General features: G+C 43.8%; 1 protein-coding gene across 2 annotated transcripts in view; it reads right to left on the bottom strand.

Annotated features, from left to right (window-relative positions):
• The window catches only part of LOC144121072 (E3 ubiquitin-protein ligase RNFT2), a 37,620-nt gene that overhangs the window by 13,824 nt on the left and 5,327 nt on the right, over positions 1–18,469 (bottom strand). For both annotated transcript variants that reach the window (XM_077654014.1, XM_077654015.1), the window contains exons 4-6: positions 17,587–17,874; positions 8,272–8,348; positions 1,159–1,259 (exon numbers count right to left, since the gene is read on the bottom strand). In XM_077654014.1, the coding sequence (XP_077510140.1) occupies positions 1,159–1,259; positions 8,272–8,348; positions 17,587–17,874 (466 nt within the window). The remainder of the gene's footprint in view (positions 1–1,158; positions 1,260–8,271; positions 8,349–17,586; positions 17,875–18,469) is intronic.

The following is an 18,469-nucleotide window of genomic DNA, read 5'->3' as shown; positions in this document are numbered from 1 at the left end:
ATGGTTCACTCTTAACAATTCTTCTGAAAGTCTTAAATCTTATCTCAGACTCCAAAAATGGCACTTTGTTTTGCTTGATGACTGAACCAAAGCCTCTCTTGTCAGCGATTACCATTGCCATTAGCAAACCAAATCTTGCTTTTCATGCATTAAATTAAGCAAAGTATGCATATTGCACAGACCTACAGAATTCAACATGTTTTTGGTACCTTCAGAAGTCAGCCGCAACAGTCAAGTTTTATGTTAATGTGTTCTCTACAGAAAAAAGCTGATACCACACTATATCTTGTAGAGTACCTAGACGTAACAAAGGGCACTCAGTGGCACCACCACATGTCTGTTGGCGCATTTCATTCACTGCAATGAGCTTAGTGCATTAAAATACATGCACTCTGTTTATACAGTCAGCTGTGAAAGAGGCGCCACAAACACTTCTTTCAACATATTGCATTGGCTACGGTAGTGATGAGACAAGTTGCCTCACCGGCTGAGCCAAAAAGGAGACACCTTGATTAAAAAAAATGCAGACCCCACCCTTCGATTTTCATCAACATATCAGACAATCACACATTCCTTGCACTACATCCAGTTTCACCATCCAAGCTAATCGTCGGCACATGCTAAAAGTTATAACTACAGAAATTTGTACTGTTCTCAAATAGAGCTTTCAGATTCAACTTATGCAGATGTATAAATAATTCCAATCCAAAAGAGAACACAATATCTGCCATCTGAGCAATGATTCTCGATAAGTATGGGTGAAATAGTTTTCCTTCTAGACGGATGACTCCTTTTAACCCTTTTCCACTTCAGTGCAGAAAAAGCAACAGAATCCGTTGTCATGTGCAAATTTTCATTTCATTTTATACTGGACCTCCCTTTACTATCAATGTCAAATGACATGTGAAAGAAACAATTCCAAAACGAACACAAAGCCACAGGATAACAACTGCACAAGGACAAATATAAAATGTGCTTTTATAACGCTTTAAGAATGTTCATCCAAATTCAGAGGTGATAATTAGCCATAAAAGCATCTGAACTCCCCCTCAACTAAAATCGCATATTTCGCTGCAGGCATTTCAAATTTGCCACTTTCTTTTGATTTGACGCCAGTATAGTACCACTGTAGATGTTGATGGGGCAAAACGAACTCACGCATAGGCAAGGCCCTTCTCTGCCAGCAGGAAGTAGACGAAGCAGATGCAGGTGCACAGGTTGGTGACCACAAGCATCAGGCTGCTAAGCTGGCGCTTCGCCTGCGGGGTTTGGAGATCCCATGGTCACTGCACAGCACCACAGACACACCAACAGCAGCACACCCAACAAGGCCAAGTAGCACACCATGGCGGTGGGGAGGATTGCAGTTGACGAAGAAAGGCGAGGTGGAATCGGTGCAAACACAGCGAGCGCAAGTGGCAGTCCAGTGCCTTCACAATGGTTCCAGAGAGAAGAAGAAGCAAGGAGCACACCACACACTTCTGCAGTCACCCCAAAGCTGCTTGGTAGATTCGAGACAGCACAACTACAGGGGATATTAATTAGAACGTGAACAAGAAAACTTGCAGGGCAGTTCAAGGCCGCAGTGAGATGATACAAGAACCTCACAAGGCTAGGAAGGTGGGCAGGAGCTGAACTGCTGCTCAAAATTGCAATCTAAAGAACGACAGCAAACCTCTGAGGATTCAAGGATACTTGCAGAACACAAGTACAGCCAGAGGTGCGAGGTGAAGAGTTTACTCTGAAGTGTCAAGAGGGAGGTACATTTTGGACCATAGCATGGTGTTCATGGTTGCAGCATGAGTGCCTAAATGAACAAGCAAAGCTAGGCTCTCAAAAGCATTGTAGAGCTTCAAAACAGCATTTGCTGTGACAAACTGTCACTCTTTGATAAACAACTTGAAATTATGCAAGGAAGACAAATATCGCCAACGGTGAATTTTAAATGAGAAGCACAAAAGTGTGCGAAAAAAGAAAATCTGTTGACACCTCTAGAGACCACATGCAATCTGTCAATGGATGCTACAAATGAAAACCGAAAAACTTGCTGCACAAAGCGGCAAGTGTGATGAAACAATGACAGAAGAGACTATCTTGAGAAAATGAGCACAAGGAATCAAGGGTGAAATCAAGCAGTTACGTGTGAACGACAGCGCCGAGAGAAATCAATACTGGCAAGACAGGCCAGACATGAAAAAACAGGACCGTGCAAGTGGAGCAAGTGGACACAATCGGAGCAGCTACCAGAGAAAGTGAGGCACGATTTTTGCGTCCCTGCTGGGCTCGAAACACCTCCTCACCTTCCCTCATCCATCCCTTTCTCTCCTTCTTGCCAAGTCCACCAGCTTCTCCAAAAAATCCTCTTTTCTTCTCATCCTAAGCTGCCTTCTTTTTTTCTTCTTCTCTTATTTCTTTTTGCCTCTATAGCACGTTTAGCACAGAGTCTGCCCGCAGGAGCCTTTCACCCAACCGCTAGATCCCCCTCCAATTGGCCAGCTGTGCTCAAACAATAAAGTGGGAAAAAAAGCGAGCAGCAGACCACGGCTGCTGCCTGCGTGAGGCACAGCTGTTTTTTGGACAGCAACAGATGTCGGACAAGGGGGAGTGGCGGAGAGAAGAGGAGGAGGTGGAAGGAAGCGGAAAAAGAGATCTGTCGCCTCTCCCGACAGGTGCGTTTCTTACGACCGTGCTCCCCGAGAAATAATGCATAGGGCTGCTGGAATAAAACTATCACAATAGCTAAGACCCACATGGTAACAAGAGCATTTGAAATGCAGTTTCAGGACATAGAAAACAACACAAAAAAAGTACAAGCAACTGAAAATAAAATGAGGAAAGTATGCATAATCAGCTGAGAATTAAAAAAAAAACCAATGAAATGTAGTTTGGAAAAGAAGAAATATTTGGAAAGTTCACAGCCTCAGAGAAAAGAGTATTTCTTCACTAGGATTAGAAAAAATAGACACACTGTATGCTCTTCTTCACAGCTAAACACATAGAAATATATAGGAACACACTACAAAAAATACACACTGAAAGATGTAACTTCCAAACCGTTTTTACATCTCTGTGGCAAGCACAACTCAGGCCTTTATTCTCAATAGCAGAAGTGCACAAATGCACACATTGAAACATACTACATACTGCATCAAGCTGATCACCTTGTTGGTAGACATCATTTTCTTTTACATATGTGGCTAAAAAAAATCTTATAAACCGGAAATGTAATTTCCAAAGATCTGCCTTTGCTATAACTTTATTTTACAGAGCTGCAATGTATTAACTCTACAAACGAATTGCACTACAAATGCCTGCTTGCAACAATTGATGTTGATATTTCTGCTTTACAGAAATCATATCACAGAGTCAAAAAACATGTTTAAACAGAGACCTGGTCTCAGATTTAATCAGGTGTAAAGACTGTTCCCATGGATAACTTTTAGACATGAATAACCAGTACTCAACGGATTTTCCCAACTGGATTAGGTTTACAGGTAAACTTAGGATTAATAGTTAGAAGCTGACAAGCTAACACTTCATGTTGGGTGTGTTCTGTTGTACTTAGAGTGACGTGAGTCTATAAACAGCCATAAAGGTGCTCAAATTAAAATTCTAAGGAAATGCTCAAGTCATTTGAGAGATGCAGAAGCAAATTTTGGCTACAACATATGGTGTAGAAGAACATACGCGTAGAGCTGTACAAGACCTAATTATACTTTTGCGTGTGCTCCATATATTTTCGAAACACAGAAGGAGAAAAGAAAATACTTCAGCAACTACACTGGTACTCACAGCAACCACTGTAAGTGATGAGGTAATATTTTGCGTGTCATTTTTGGTTATGTTGGCTTGAGTAAGCTCGCTCTATCAGCAGCTCACGCCAACAGATAAGTCATCATGACTAAGTCAAGCCAAGCAGATGGCTTTTATCAGAATGAATATTATGCAAGTTTGCCAATAACCACATCTAATATTATGCTAATTGTATTAAAGCATGAGAAATACAAGTGGCCACAAAAAAAAAAGGTGGCTTTATTGTGAAGTAAATCATGATCTAGACCCCCCGAATAACAGTTTTTGAGAGAAGACTGAGATGTAAGAAAAAGTTTCCGGTGTTGTGCAAGAAACCATACTAGAACGGTTATGAAAAGGTGAATACATATAAAAAGTAATTACTAGACCTACAATAAAACGCTTACAATGAAATAAAATTAGGAACCTTCGTTTTCGGGCAAACCTTAGTTTCACCTGATTCTTGCATCCCAAGCAGATTTTTTAAAAATAATGTTAAACCAAATTTCTACCCTCCAAAAAAAAATGTGCCTTCAAGAACATGTAGTTTCACAAAGCTGAAAGAACTGCACAGACAGTAGTGGATGTCTTATACTTGTTACAGAGGACTATTTTGAGTGAAATATTGAATATTTTAATTCTCTATTAATGCTTGTTCTCCGAGATGTTGCCTTTAACCTGAGGAAAAGTTTGAAAAGGGTGTTTTAATAAGAGTGAAAGGCCAGAGCACATATATTGACCGGAAGTCTCATTAGAATCATTGCACATTTGATAATGAAACCCTCCTCCAAGGCTGCTGTGCATTTAAAATAGGTGCTGTGATGTTTAATGAATGTTTTTGCAGTGCTTAAGGGTAGACAGTTCCACAACAGATGTGCAAGACTTGCAACTATGAACTAATTCTAATAAATTAACCAAGAAAATGCTTGCTTTGCTGAATAGAAAAATTAACCTTTGTATGTCCCAAACAAAAATTTGCGCTAATTACCAAATTACTGTTGCGAGAAAAATTGCCCCAACAAGCCAAAATATGCAACTTTTTTTAGATAACCTGATTTGTACCCGAATCCCGAATTTCAGCTGCAAGGATAGCACCTAATTTTCATCGCGTGCACGCATGCACGCACACGCACACGCACACAAATAAATGAAATGCATGAACGAACGGCCCTAAATACAATTGAGAGGACAAAATTACCAAATTACCACATTCGTAGCATTATTCTCTGTTTTACTACACTAGAAGTATACAGCAGGATATGCCATGGATTGCAATTTTTGATAAAAAAACTTGCAAGTGTGTACCTTTAAATTACCAGGCCAGTATTGCGAGTGGCCCTTGCATGAGAAATGTGGAAAAGATAGCAGCACAGAAACAGACTAAGACGTAGTCAATTTTGGTCTCAATTTGGTCAGTTAAACAACACGGAACAGTAAAATAGCAGTAAAATTAGGCTGATGTAGCTGTTTTCTTGCACTCATAAGAAGAAACGGGAATACTGTGAAGTGGCAGCAACAGTTGTGTGACCATTGAGTTCAAGTAAGCAAATTATGTGAAACTACTCTGTAACACTGTGTGCAAAAGCAACGAAAACTACAACTGCGGAAATTGGTACAGGAGTGACCTACCTGTGTTTCTGACATCTATTTCTGGTATACTAAATGACAAGTCTGGCATCACAACATAACTAACATGTAGCAAGTAACCAGCTGCAGAAGAACAAAGTAGAGTGCACCGGCAACATATTTTTCTTTTAGTCCTTAGAAAGCATCACATCCATCCAACCAGTTCTATTCTCTTTTTTAAACTTTGGAACCTTCCAGTCCCAGTAAGAGGTACAAGCTAGAATTTTACAGTCAAGGACAAAACACCAAAGAGCAAGGCTAATATGTAAATCCGCGCGTTAGACAAATATATATATGCAAAAAAAGACATATCCTGCCTGAGAAAGCTAGAATTTCAGCACATGGTCACTTAGGCATTGAAGAAGCGAGGGCTACATGTTGAGGAATGGTCCTAAAATCTTTGTTTCCAGTGAGTGATTAAAGAAGACCAGCAAAAGGATCACAAAGGTTTCCGTCACTAAGCACCTGTATTTAACTGAAAGTTTCAGCATCTATGTCTCCTAACAATGCTGTTTTCCTGACTAGCAGTGATGTTTTTGAGAACCTTGAGCTGAAGCTCCTGAAAGTGATCCTGTGGCAATTCACTATCTTTTTGAAACTAAAAAAAGTAAGTGAAGTGGCTGAACATTCATCACTTCAGTAAAAGAGGTGGACAGTTCCTTCTAAGAGCATGGACCACTTCTGCAAGCAACCATGGCAAAAAGGAAACATGACTGCATCATCTAGTAAGGTGCTGGAGCAATCACAGACTGTACGTGTTGATTGGTGCCCTTATCAGGTAGATGACCCTTGGGGCAAGATGGAAATGTCATCTCATGCTTGCCATGCCCGCTCTTTTGTGGAAGCACAACATCAGTTCTGCAAGCTAAGTTGGCTTGGCTAGGTTAGGTTAGATTAGGTTAGGTTAGGCTAGGTCAGGTCCGGGCTGGGCTGGGCTAGGTTCACAAGCGGCTTGTCTGGCTGGTCAATTGGCCAGCCAAGGTACAAAAATTTACCAAGCATAGTCATGCAAGGTACAGTGAGTGCGAAATGAAATGCGAACAGGATAACTGTAGCATGAAAACAAAAATTCAAAAATCATAGCTGCTGCAGAGAAAAAACAGGTGGTGGGCGCCAGTAACAGTTATACGTAGTGGTTTTCACGACATAGAAGTACGTATCAAGTGCGCTAATGTTCACTCTCTCTCGACTGTCTTTTTGTTGTTCCTGCTGCAGCTCTTTTGTTCCATGTTTCATTTAACGCTCGACAGTAGATTGTTCTTACTGAGATCCTGAAATGCTCTATCTCCTGTTACTTTCAACTCCTCTCCGCCATTCGCGGGGTGTTTTATGTGTCAAGACAGTCTCTGTTGTGCCGATAACAATGAGAGGCCCTATACAATGGTTTCTAGCATAAAAAAAAAGAAGGGGGCAGAGAGGAAAAAGAACTGAGCAGCACAATGACATCTGATTGGCCAAGCACTGAGAGCACTGTACGTGCTACAACGGGCCTGTCACCCATACCTTCCCAGAACTCTGGCAGCACTGAGAGGGAAGGCCTCCTCCAAGGGTAAGGAAAGAACAAGGAAGCCTCTTCAGATGTGCAACAGATGCTGAAAATGCCCCTTTTCAAGTATACTATCGAGCCGTAACAAAATTTGGACACTGGCAATCGAGGGGAAAGAATCTTATCTCCTTCTTACATGAAGCTGTGGTGAGCAGCTACAATGTTTCATGTTTCCATGACAAACGCACCAAAAAGGCAAGTTCATCAATTGGATACCCTTCAATGCTCTGCTAAACAGTGAAGGAGTAATGCATAGGAGTGTCTGCGTTCGAATCTGGCCTCATAGTACACCAACTGAATGACCTGAGTGGCTACAATCATAAATGGCCATAAAAGTATGGTGTCACAAAAAAAGGAGATTACTGAAAAGGCTGAGGGGCAACAAGGGAAGCTGAGCCTGTGCATAACATTTGTTTCACAAATTGTCAATCGACTCATAAATTCGGTTTTGATTCTTGTAATATTTTTCTCATTCATTCTTGCCACGTACCTCACGTGACTTTAATCACCTTCCAGCAGATATTGCCGAGCTTAATAATTACGAGATGTTCTGCAAAGCCATAGCTAGCATTGTATATACTCAGGTGTTATTTAAATTTGTCTCTCTGCTGTATTTTTTATAATTTTATTCTTGTTTCTTCCACTCCCACTCTGTAACGCCTCTGGCCCTGAGGGGTACAATAAATAAATAAACATGGGTAGTTGTTGTGTTGGCAATGGTATTATCTCAATGTTAACTGCTGGCTTTCACAACTGTGTGCCACACCCTAGAGAGAGAGAAGCTCTTTAATGAAAAAACAGAGAATTTAACCGGCCACGCCAGAACTCCGGCTGATCCAGCTATGCAGCCATGTACTCACTTTTCTAACACATTACCCAAGCTTATCAGTTTGAAATAGATGCAGTCCTGCTTCCCTAACTAATGTTTAGAGGTGCAGGATCATGACTTAATACAAAACTGTTAAATCAATGTTCTTATTGAGATGCCTCGGATATTGATGCAACATGCACTTGCCATTATTATAGAAAACATTATCCTGCTTCTTGCAATTGCACAGTAGGTAATCTAAAATATGCAAATACAAACGAAATACAAACATTCCAAAAATACAGTCAAAATTATGTCAGGCAGAACCACCACTGAACAATGAATCTAACAAACAATGTTTAACCTCGAAGTCCACCAGTGAACGGTCAAGAATGCACAAAATACATTGTGCTTCATTCTAATGCAAAGGCTAAAGGAAGCAAAACCACCAGTAAAAAGTAAAGTTGAGCATTAAATATACCATGCCGTAATGACTCACCTGTTTGCCGACTTCACGCTTGATCACAGAGTTGGCATGACAGAAAGTAATGAAAAGTCCTATGATCACTAGAACACCTGAAAAAAAAAAAAGAAATTAGGAAATAAAGAAAATGCAAGTTATTCTTTAGTGTAGTTCCAAATGACATAAGAGAAAATCCACAGTGAAAAGCAGTATTGTACATGGCTTGCGGGCTCCATATGCCCTTGTCAACATTGAGACTTTCAACACAGCCTCAGCATTATGACAGCAGCAGCGGAAACATGAAAAACAAATACAAGCGCTACATGGGACACACAAAACAGAAGCATACATCACAATAACTTGCATAAACTAAATACAATCACAACAATATAACAAAGATCCATGTGTTACAAAAAAAGTCCTTACGTTACATTGTACAATGCTACGGTGAAAAAGCTAATAAAAATGACAAAATGCTGACACATCATAAGTGTTAAAAATGATTGGAATAAAGTCCGTGCTGAGCTTTGCACAAGTCAAAGCTTCATTTATTGTGGCCATTTATTGAAATGCCATCTTATCAAGAGAAACAAACAATAAAAACAAAAAAAATGAACTGGAAAAGGATGCTGACAGAAGGGCACAAGGGAACCAGAACAAAAAGAAAGGAAGAAATGGAGTGTTCACAGGAATAACCGTATATAGTAAAAGAGCGCTGGAACGGCGAGCTGCCTTGGGAAAACACATGGGTGCTTTCATAGCCTTGTGGATTAAAGTATTGGGGCACATTCTAATGCTGTGGAGAGCCAAACATATCAAACAAGTGTTGTTACATGAGCAGACAAGCGAAGGGAAGTGAGGGGCTCGTTACGATATCGAAGAAGACAACAGCTACTGAACCTAGGAAAGGAAGGAGGGATGCTTTTATTTACTTTTTTTCTGGTGTTGATCAATAGAAAATCATTGCGTAATCAATATCTCATCTGAAAGAATAATTGATAAGAAAGTAGAAGAAAAAACTACGTGCCGCCGGATCCGAGCCTATGACCTCCACGTTTTATGTACGGTGCTCTAACAACTAAGCTGCGGCGGCAGCTGTTCAACCTTCTACTTTCAAGTGTACCTGTGTTGCGTGTAGACTAACCTTGAAAGTGTTCACCAACACCACCCCAACCATAGCGGCGGATGTTGGAATGTCCTATGTTACCGTAAGTGCCATATGGAATGTGATCGAATGGTGCGGGCGGCAGCTGTGAGAGAACCCTCTTATGTTACCTATGGCATCAAGACTGCCAGAATCAAGGCCCTCGTTAAGCTATTAAGCGGAAAAGGTAGGGTAACACAGCAGCAGCCACCAATACTGCCGTGCCCCCATTATTCAGTGTTTCGAGCTGCCCAGTCCTGCATCTGTTTGTCTTTTCTTGCTTTTCCTACTCCACTTAACAATTTCAGTGCCTTCTCTTTCTAACAACCCACACCGACAGCTTTTCATATCCATAGCCGCCTACTCCTTCACACTTGCACAGTGCGGACTTTGCCCCAAAGTCATTAAGAAAGCTGACTTCCTCTGGCGGCTTTCTAAGCATGGTGGCGAAGGTTGCTTTAGCTACCCTAAAAGGTTCGAAAAAAAGAAAAAAAGTCGGTGCTATAGAGGCACGTAGCCAGGAATTTTTTTGGGGGGGGGACGGGCCCAAGGTAATTTCTTATAGGTAGCACGGGAGGGGGGGGGGGGGGGGGGGGGGGGGGGGGATTTGTGTTTGATGCTATATTTGCCCCTTGGTTCAGAATATCAAGCGAGGTGCATTCTGAAGCATTAGTATTTGATGCCTCCCACATAATTTCACGGATTCTTTGCTCTCAATTCTTAGTATTTAAAATTTCCCACTGCAGAAAGTAAAGTCTTTAGTTATTATTTGAAAGTTTTCTTTTTCTTTTGGTTGGAAACATCGAAAACATGCGGAAGGCTATTTGGGCCAAGTTTTTTACATGTTTGCTGGACGTCTGTCACATGCTATTTTGTAGAGACCGCGATACTAGGTGACCTTACATAAGAGTCAGATGAAGAGCAAGCCTTCGGGGCAAAAATACTCGCCCAGACCAGTTCTTCATGCCATAAAGTCTATTCTCCAACAGCCTGCATTGCTTGAGAAGTCTATTCTCCAACAGCCTGCATTGCTTGAGCTCCTCAAGAATTGTCTCCATGAGCGAACTTCAAATTCCAAGGGCCATTTAATCAACTTTTCTGGAAACGTGCTCCCATGGATGCCTTCTTTCTCATGCAAATATCATAATTACCATCTTATATGCACGGCTGACTAATATTGTATAATGGAAGCATGGCTTGAGTTAATGTCCTATGATATTCCCAGCAATATACCAAGGCGTTTCAGCACCCCCAGCTGAATCATGATGCGGTTGCGTCAGGTGGACCATCGTCAAAAGTACTTCACTAGTAGATATGCAGAACAAATCACAAAGGAGGCCATGGAAGCAAAGTGAGAACCAAATTAGCATAAACCTGACACTGGTTCTGACTACATGGCTAAATGTCGCAAAAATTTTTCAGTGCATGTTGCTTCTGCCAAAAAAATGTATGTGTGTGTTGCCTTTAACCTTAAATATCTCAGAATGTCTTTTTTGTTACATTTCACCCATTACTGAGAATAAGAGAGATGTAAAGTTACTGAACTAGAATGGTACATAGCTACAGAGTAGATTTTTTTTTTTTAAGCAGAGGCATGGATTTTGAAATTGTCAAAAGATGTGAAAATTTCTATATTTTTGAAAAATCACATATTTGGGTTCAATATCATCTAACATACCTAACTACAAAGTTCCAAAGTCTAATTCAACCTCCGACTACTAAACAATCTATATATTTTACGCCTCTGAAGTGCCAGAATAGCAATTTCAGAACAAAATGCGGCAGAACTTCGCACCTATTGCTCCCCGCAACCACGTCTCCGATGGCCACCATATTGTCTTGTTTGAAAGCTGGCACACTATTCCCTAGATTATGAAATTCTCATGAAATGTCCACATTCCAACCTTTTCCAAGGCCTCTACAATGGCTGGCGTGCGCATTTCAAACGTGATTTTCTCAGCTTTATGTTTTTTGTCAACATGACATCCTTAGAGAAGATTTTGTTGCTTTTATGGTGAAATTTCAATTATTCTTACACCACTGAATTAAAAAGAAACCAAACTATGGAGCTATGCTACTTTTAAGGCCGATTTGAGCATATAAAATTTTGTGAACAATAATGACACCTAATTATATTTCGTACTTATTGTGCTTCAACATAACTGAGCATTTTTATATGATGATGCACCAATAGCAATATAGATAGCATAGTTCTGCAAGGCAGGTCTTAAACTACAGCTCCATTTCAATCAAAACCAAAAAATAATAAAGGAAAGGGTGTTAAGGACCCATAAAAATTTACCTAATTAGGCTTCAGTTATTTTCCCATATATGGAAACTAACTGAGATACTCTGGACCTAATTATAATTTTGAAAAGAGGAGGAACAAATACATATCAACAATATCTCTAATAATAAATATTTTCATTTTAAGACCTGTATCTCCCCTTAATAAAGTTTTATTCCATGAAATCAGCTAGACTGGAAAACATTTATTCGCTGGCAGAAAGTGGTAAGGTGAGGTCTTGGTCGCGCTAGATGGCCGTCAGCCCGCGGCTGACGGCGACCTCGTTGGCTCGCTCCACTGCCCGGAGTTGGGTCTCAAGGTCAGAGCTGACCAGCGCGGCCTCCCACTGCTCTGAAGTTAGGAGCTGAAGTTAGGAGCGGAAGAGGTGGATCCTCTGGGCAGGTCCACAGAGTGTAGTCTAGTGCGGCTCTGTCGCCGCACTTGTTACACTGGGGGGAGTATTGCCTGGGGTACATGAGCGAAAGTACCCGCTGGGTTGGGGTGGGAATGGGTTTGCAAGCGACGCCAGGTGGTCTCCTGGGTCTTTGTGAGCAATTTATGCGGTGGAGGGAAGGTGCATCTTTCGAGGCGAAAGTGGTGTGCTATGTCGTGAAATGAGTTCAGGCCATCATTTGAGAAACTTGGGTCAGAGAAGCCCACTTCCCGGCCAACAAAACCTCGGGCGTAATCGTGAGCTGCCTCGTTCCCTGGCTTGCTCGAGTAGGCCGGAACCCATAACAGCTCGATCTCCCTTACGGGGGTGTGGTGGGTGCTTCTGAGGATTTAGAGGGAGATCGGGGAGATGCGGCCCCTCGAAAAGTTGCATATGGCTGCTTATCAATCGCTGAACATAATGTCATCTGAGATGTTAGCTATGGGTAATGCAATTGCCGCTTCCTCCGCCGTCTTGGAGGAGGTGGTGTATATCGTGGCGGCTGTTAGGGGTGAACCGGTCCTGGTCACTGCGCCTATCGCATACGCTTTGTGCGGTGGGGTTGCATATTCCGCCGCGTCCACCACGTAAGTGGCCGCGGGGTAGTCCTTGTATCTCGAGTGTAAGGCGCGGGCTCTCGCCTTGCGCCTTCCCTCGTGGTACGCAGGGTGCATGTTCTTGGGTAAGGGTTTGACAGTGAGCATTCTGCGTACTTCAGCAAGGAGTTGTTCCAAGTCTTCGGTTAGGGGCTCGGAGCTGATCTTTATACGGTGCAGGATGGCCCTACCTGCCTCGGATCGCGTGAGATGAGCATATTGGGAGGTGAGGTGTGCTTCGCACAGTTCGGGTAGTGCGTTGTGTATGCCAAGGGCACTAGCAATCTGTCGGTAAGCGTGTTGTGAGGAAGACTGAGCGCTGTCTTGTAAGCTTGACGGATGAGGCATTCTATTTTGATCTTTTCCGCTTGATAGAGGTGCAGGTACGGTACAGTGTACATGAACCTACTGAGGACGAATGTTTGGATCAGTCGGCCAAGGTCGTTCTCCCTCATGCCATGTCTCTTACTGGCTATTCATCGTATGAGCCGAGTGGTTTGATTGACCGTGGCGGTCAGTTTGCCTATTGTTTCGTTATTCTTGCAGTTGCTCTGAATGAGCATCCCGAGAATTCTTATGGTGGGTACTTGCTTGATAGGGTGTCCTCCTACAGTTATGTGCAGTGGAGGCGGGGGGTGCCTGGACTCTGAGGCTGCCTCTCGGTCTGTCTCTGAGCACCAGCAATTCTGATTTGGGATGCGAACATTCGAGCCCCGTGTCCGAGGCACGCGACTCGATGACATTCACTGCCTCTTGCAGTGTCTCCACTATTCGGCCGTCGCTCCCTGTGGGCATCCAAAGGGTGATGTCGTCCGCGTATAAGCTGTGTTGTAGACCCACGATTGCGGCCAGTTTCGGTGGTAGCGTGATTAGGGAGAAGTTGAATAGGAAGGGCGAGAGGACCAAGCCTTGCGGCGTGCCTCTGCTTCCTAGGGGGATGGGATCTGAGGTGCGACCTACGAGTGATAGCTCGGCCGTTCTCTCAGAGAGGGAAGAGCGAACGTAATTGAAGAATTATTGTCTAAGATATGAAACAACAAAACTATAAATATCTGCTACAAAACAGCGGTTCTATAATAGCTCAAGAAGAAATGAGGAATCAAATAAAAAAAACCTGAACAATGAGTAGCAGTTTCAGAGCCAGCAGGTCTTGAGTATGCCTAAAAAAAATTCGTTGGAGGCACTTGGATATCTCTTAACTGCGGGAAGGCGAAAGCCGTTTGCGACTCATTGCACTGATTTGAATTTGCCGTGCCTGAATTCATTTCACGACAGAGAAGAAGAGCAGCTGGTGCAAGCGTGGCAGAGGAAGCGGCGACGTCACAAGGTCACATGATCTTAAGATCACGTGACCTAAAATGTAACGGACGGATGCGAGTATGAGCCATTAAAGGCTATTCCCTTAATACATATGAAGCATAGGGCACACCCTGTGCCCATAACGAGTCATACCAATTGTCTCCCACTGTGCCCAAAATGATCAAATGTCTTTCTGACCAGCATCAGTAGCCACTCCCTGACACGACTGCGGCGCACGATGATCCTCTGTGCGCATGTAGGATGCGTGTAGCCTGGGGAGAGATGGGTGCGCCATGGACTGGCTACAAAAAATGCGTGTGGTGATTGCGGTGCAGCTGAAGCACTGAAGCACTTGCTCCTCCGCTGTACCGCGTTCGCCCAACCGCGTCGCGACATGCTTGCGGCCTACAGGGCGCAGGGCCTCATCCCAGACAGTGTATTGGCGCTCCTGTGACCGCAGGGCAGTGCGCGAACCTGTGAGTGAACTCTGGTGAGCCTCTGTGTATACTTTGAACAGACGGGCTTGACATCCCGTCTGTTCCGCGCCAGGTAACTACTCGCAATGACAAAACGCTCCGCGTGTGCTACCTTCAGACGCTTTACAGCTGGGCGCCCCCACTCTAGTTTTTTTTGTACAGTGAACCGCGAGTGTGTGTTCCTGCATTATTTTTTCTTTCTTCTCTTCAGTGGTAAGACACGGCAAGAGCGCGGTATATAAATATTTATTTTGAGCGGTTGGCGCGCGACGGCCAAGGGGGGGAGAGTGCGAGAGTCAGTGCTCCCACACACAGACAATGGTCGCACACAATGTTCGGCCTGCCGCAGGGCAACCCATATGTGCCGGCATGGAGGACATCGCGTGGGCCGCGACCGGCCGTTCCGTTCCCCCCCAAGCATTCTTGCACACCCCTGCACCGAGTACTCTAATCGCGGCGCAGCATCCCGCATTTATTTCCATATTATTTATTTGCACATAGTGTATACTACCCCCTACCCCTATCCTTTCTTACTATCACTCACCCCTTTCTTTCCCTATCCCTGTCCTTTGATTCACGCTGTAGCCGCAGCTCAGGCACTTCAGGTTTCGATGGCAGATGCTGCGGCTAGCAGCATCTTTTTCTTACCTTCCATTGTTATTTTATTAATAAATAGCCACTAACAACAACTTTCTGACCTTCAAGGATGCAACTTCACAGTCGTTGCATTCAAAATTTCTGACAAGTGCACTTAACATTACCATTAAACCAGTAATGAAAGTCATTACAGATCTAACTTTCAAGAACCAAAACATTGCTTGGTCCAAAATTCGTGGATTTACAAACTGCTGCTTCCCTTGCAGCTGCTACAAAAGAAATGAAATGCTGCTGGAAGGTATACTGGCCCAAGTGAAAGCAGCGAGAACATCTGAAGAAAAAATGGCAATGGCTTAGCTCGGCTATGCCAGGATATATGTAGCGAAAGCAAGTGTGAAACTCCCTGGTTGGCCTTGTTCACATATTCCACAACGTATGAAGCACAGGCATAAACGTCCAGTACGACCTGTAGGTCCATGTTTTATTTCAGCATCGAGGCTATCCAAGGATTGAAGGGGTCGCTCGCTCTTACGCCTATTCTCTAGGCTAACGGCACGTTGTTCTTCGGTTTCTTGAGCCCGCCGCTGAAGTCTCTTGGTCGCATTCCATCGTTCATCACGGGCCGTCTTCAGTGAAGCAGGACTCGGGTCTCTCCTCCGGCTGCTGTCGCTGCTGCTAGCGGTCGAGACACAGGACGTTAAACGTGCCTGTCTCGGGGCGGCATATTCACGGCGGTGCTTAGCCAGTCGTTCGGCGTGCTGTTCGTCTGTTTCCTGGGTGATTCGTTTCCTCTTCATCTCGTTCCGCTGTCGATTCCAGGCCTCCTCCAGTTTATCAGAATTGTCGCCGTCCATACTGTCACCTCAACTGTGGTTGTGGCGCACGCCAGCTCTCCTTTTCAATCCTGACATCTTATCACGCATGCGACACAGCTGTCGAAGTGAGCAGAGGCGAGCACTACGACGAAGGATGCTGTGTCATGTCCTACCAAATGGCGGTGGCGGCGGCGAGCGGCGCGGTGTGACGTCATGCCAGATGGCGCAGCGAGCGGGCGAAGTACAGTAACCTTCCGCGGCGAGGCGCACGTGGTGACGTCACGTGCCTCGATGGAGTATCGTCACGGCGAAATCGCCAGTTTGCGACCAATAAAGTTTTCGCTTTAAAAATAATTCACCGTGAACTTTCTGCCATGCCACATTCCTTCAATAACAGGAGGAGCTCAAGACAGCAGCTTTTCTTCCCCATTCCACACAGTGCTATTATGTGCAGATGGTGGAATTTTTCCATCATCTCTCTCTGCCAGCACTCATCAACACGACATCTCCCAAAACTGCGCTACTTTCTCCTCTTCTATTCAATAGGATGCAGCATCAGTGAAGTGTCATCATTGATTTGCCCACTGATGGTCTGAGAGATTGAGCTGTGAGGTTCATCACTAAATGTCACAGTCGGTCCCAATAAAGTGCTATACACAAGGAAGTGTTCTGCGAAAAAGGAATTTTAATGAGTGAGCTAGACATTAGCATTACAGAAACAAATAGTATAATCTGATTTAAGAACATGAAGACAGGGATTCAGAAGGAAGAGAAACAGGAAGGAAAATTCCCCCTAAGATGACAATGCATCTACTGTTCCAGAAAAGAACAGGGTAGAGAAAAAGATACAGAAATAGTGAAGAAAGACAAAATGAAAAAGTGAGACTATGTGACAGCACTTGCAATATTAAAAAAATAATAAGAAAAACAGCAACAACAAAATGAAACAGGAAAACTGGAACGATGTAGGAATTTTTTTTTATGCCCACACATGGCACATACATCTGTCTAGTCTTGAAAAACAGTCACAGCAGAAAGTCAGACTTTAGAAGAGGATATGTATCAGCAGCGCAAACACAAACAGGAAGAAGATGCAGATAGGACAGAGCGCAGATAGGACAGAGCTTCTTCCTGTTTGTGTTCGCACTGCTGATACATGTGGATCGCAACCAACTAGCCTGGCAGACGGTGTTTTTAGAGAGGAGTTTCGTAACTGGCATGACCTAACAATCATGGCAAACACCTCTAGTCTCTTTCGCTGCATCCTCCACATGAATAGGAGAGGTCAAATGTTTAGGGAAATCCCCCAAGGTGGAGTAGACTTGTAGTAAGAGGGTAAAACTGATTAGCATCCACCAAAGCGCAACCATAGGCTACAAAAGAAAGCTATACAGTTTCCACAGAAATTTCGTTTATAGTTAAAGAAAAATTCATCCTCTTCAGAGGCTTGAACTCGGGACCACCACTTCACCGGAAGCTCTACAAACTGTCTGTGCTCTGAGCTAGCTGTCCTGGCTTGCTCAGTTGGCTCCGGTGAAGCGGTGATCCCGGGTTTGAACTCCAGACCAGGGCGAATTTTTCTTTAACTACGAAGTTTCTGTGGAAGCTGTATAGCTTTCCTTTTCAGCTCTATGGCAGCGTTTGGGTGGATGCAAATGAGTATTAGTACACCCTTATTATGAACAGGAGAGATGCAAAACTCACCCACACGATGGTCAAACGCCAGCTTCAGGAGTAGGATGAGCACAAAGGTGACATACTTGTCCACCAACATGAGAACGGCCCGGATCTCGGGAGTTGTGGTCAGCCGCTCCTCTGTCTCCGTGGCAGTCTCGGGACTAGTAGGGCCAGGCTGCGGTGCACCCCCACCCCCTGAAGCCGCACCGCTAACCACTTCAGTCGAGCTGCGTATGTTTGGCAATGGAGGTGTTGGCGAGGCCTCCGGCTCCATGTTGATCACATAGGACGAGCCCGCACCTGCATTTATTTCACCTGGACAAAAGAGAAGAAGACATACAGCTTAAGGTTTACAAAGACCACTGCCAAGAGGAGTGCTAATCAAACCTGTCACCAAGAGTGGGCTTAAAACATGCAATTTTTCATCTTTTCTCCAAGTCACACAGCTCAGAGAAGCTGTACTATCGCGATCAAAATATTACGGGACGTGTTCTTAGAAAAACGTTTATTGCAGTTCTACCTCGTCACAAATTTGCACAGTAAAGTTACCAGTGGATAGAGCATGCACATTCCCTTATACCTTGACACATTTCAGGCGACTGGATTACATGACTGCACCGAAATAAAATTTTTTCAGCATACTTGCATCCCGTAAACTTTTGACCCCAATAGTACATGGTTGCAGACAAGGCCACAACAGTCAACACCTTGCCGATGTTTGGCTGGGATCATAAGCAGTCACATATGATGCAAATGTGGCCAAATCGACCATTGAAGGCATTCCTGTCAGGATCCCTAAGCACTGTCACCTAAAAATTGATTGATGCAAGTACAAGCAGTGTTCTTGTGTGCTTTGTCTATTTGTACTGCTGCTTACAGGCAACAAGAGAGACACATTCCCCTTGATACT

Source organism: Amblyomma americanum, chromosome 2 (genome assembly GCF_052857255.1).
Source record: "Amblyomma americanum isolate KBUSLIRL-KWMA chromosome 2, ASM5285725v1, whole genome shotgun sequence".
Classification (NCBI taxonomy): domain Eukaryota; kingdom Metazoa; phylum Arthropoda; class Arachnida; order Ixodida; family Ixodidae; genus Amblyomma; species Amblyomma americanum.
This window is presented reverse-complemented; position numbering and strand designations above follow the sequence as displayed.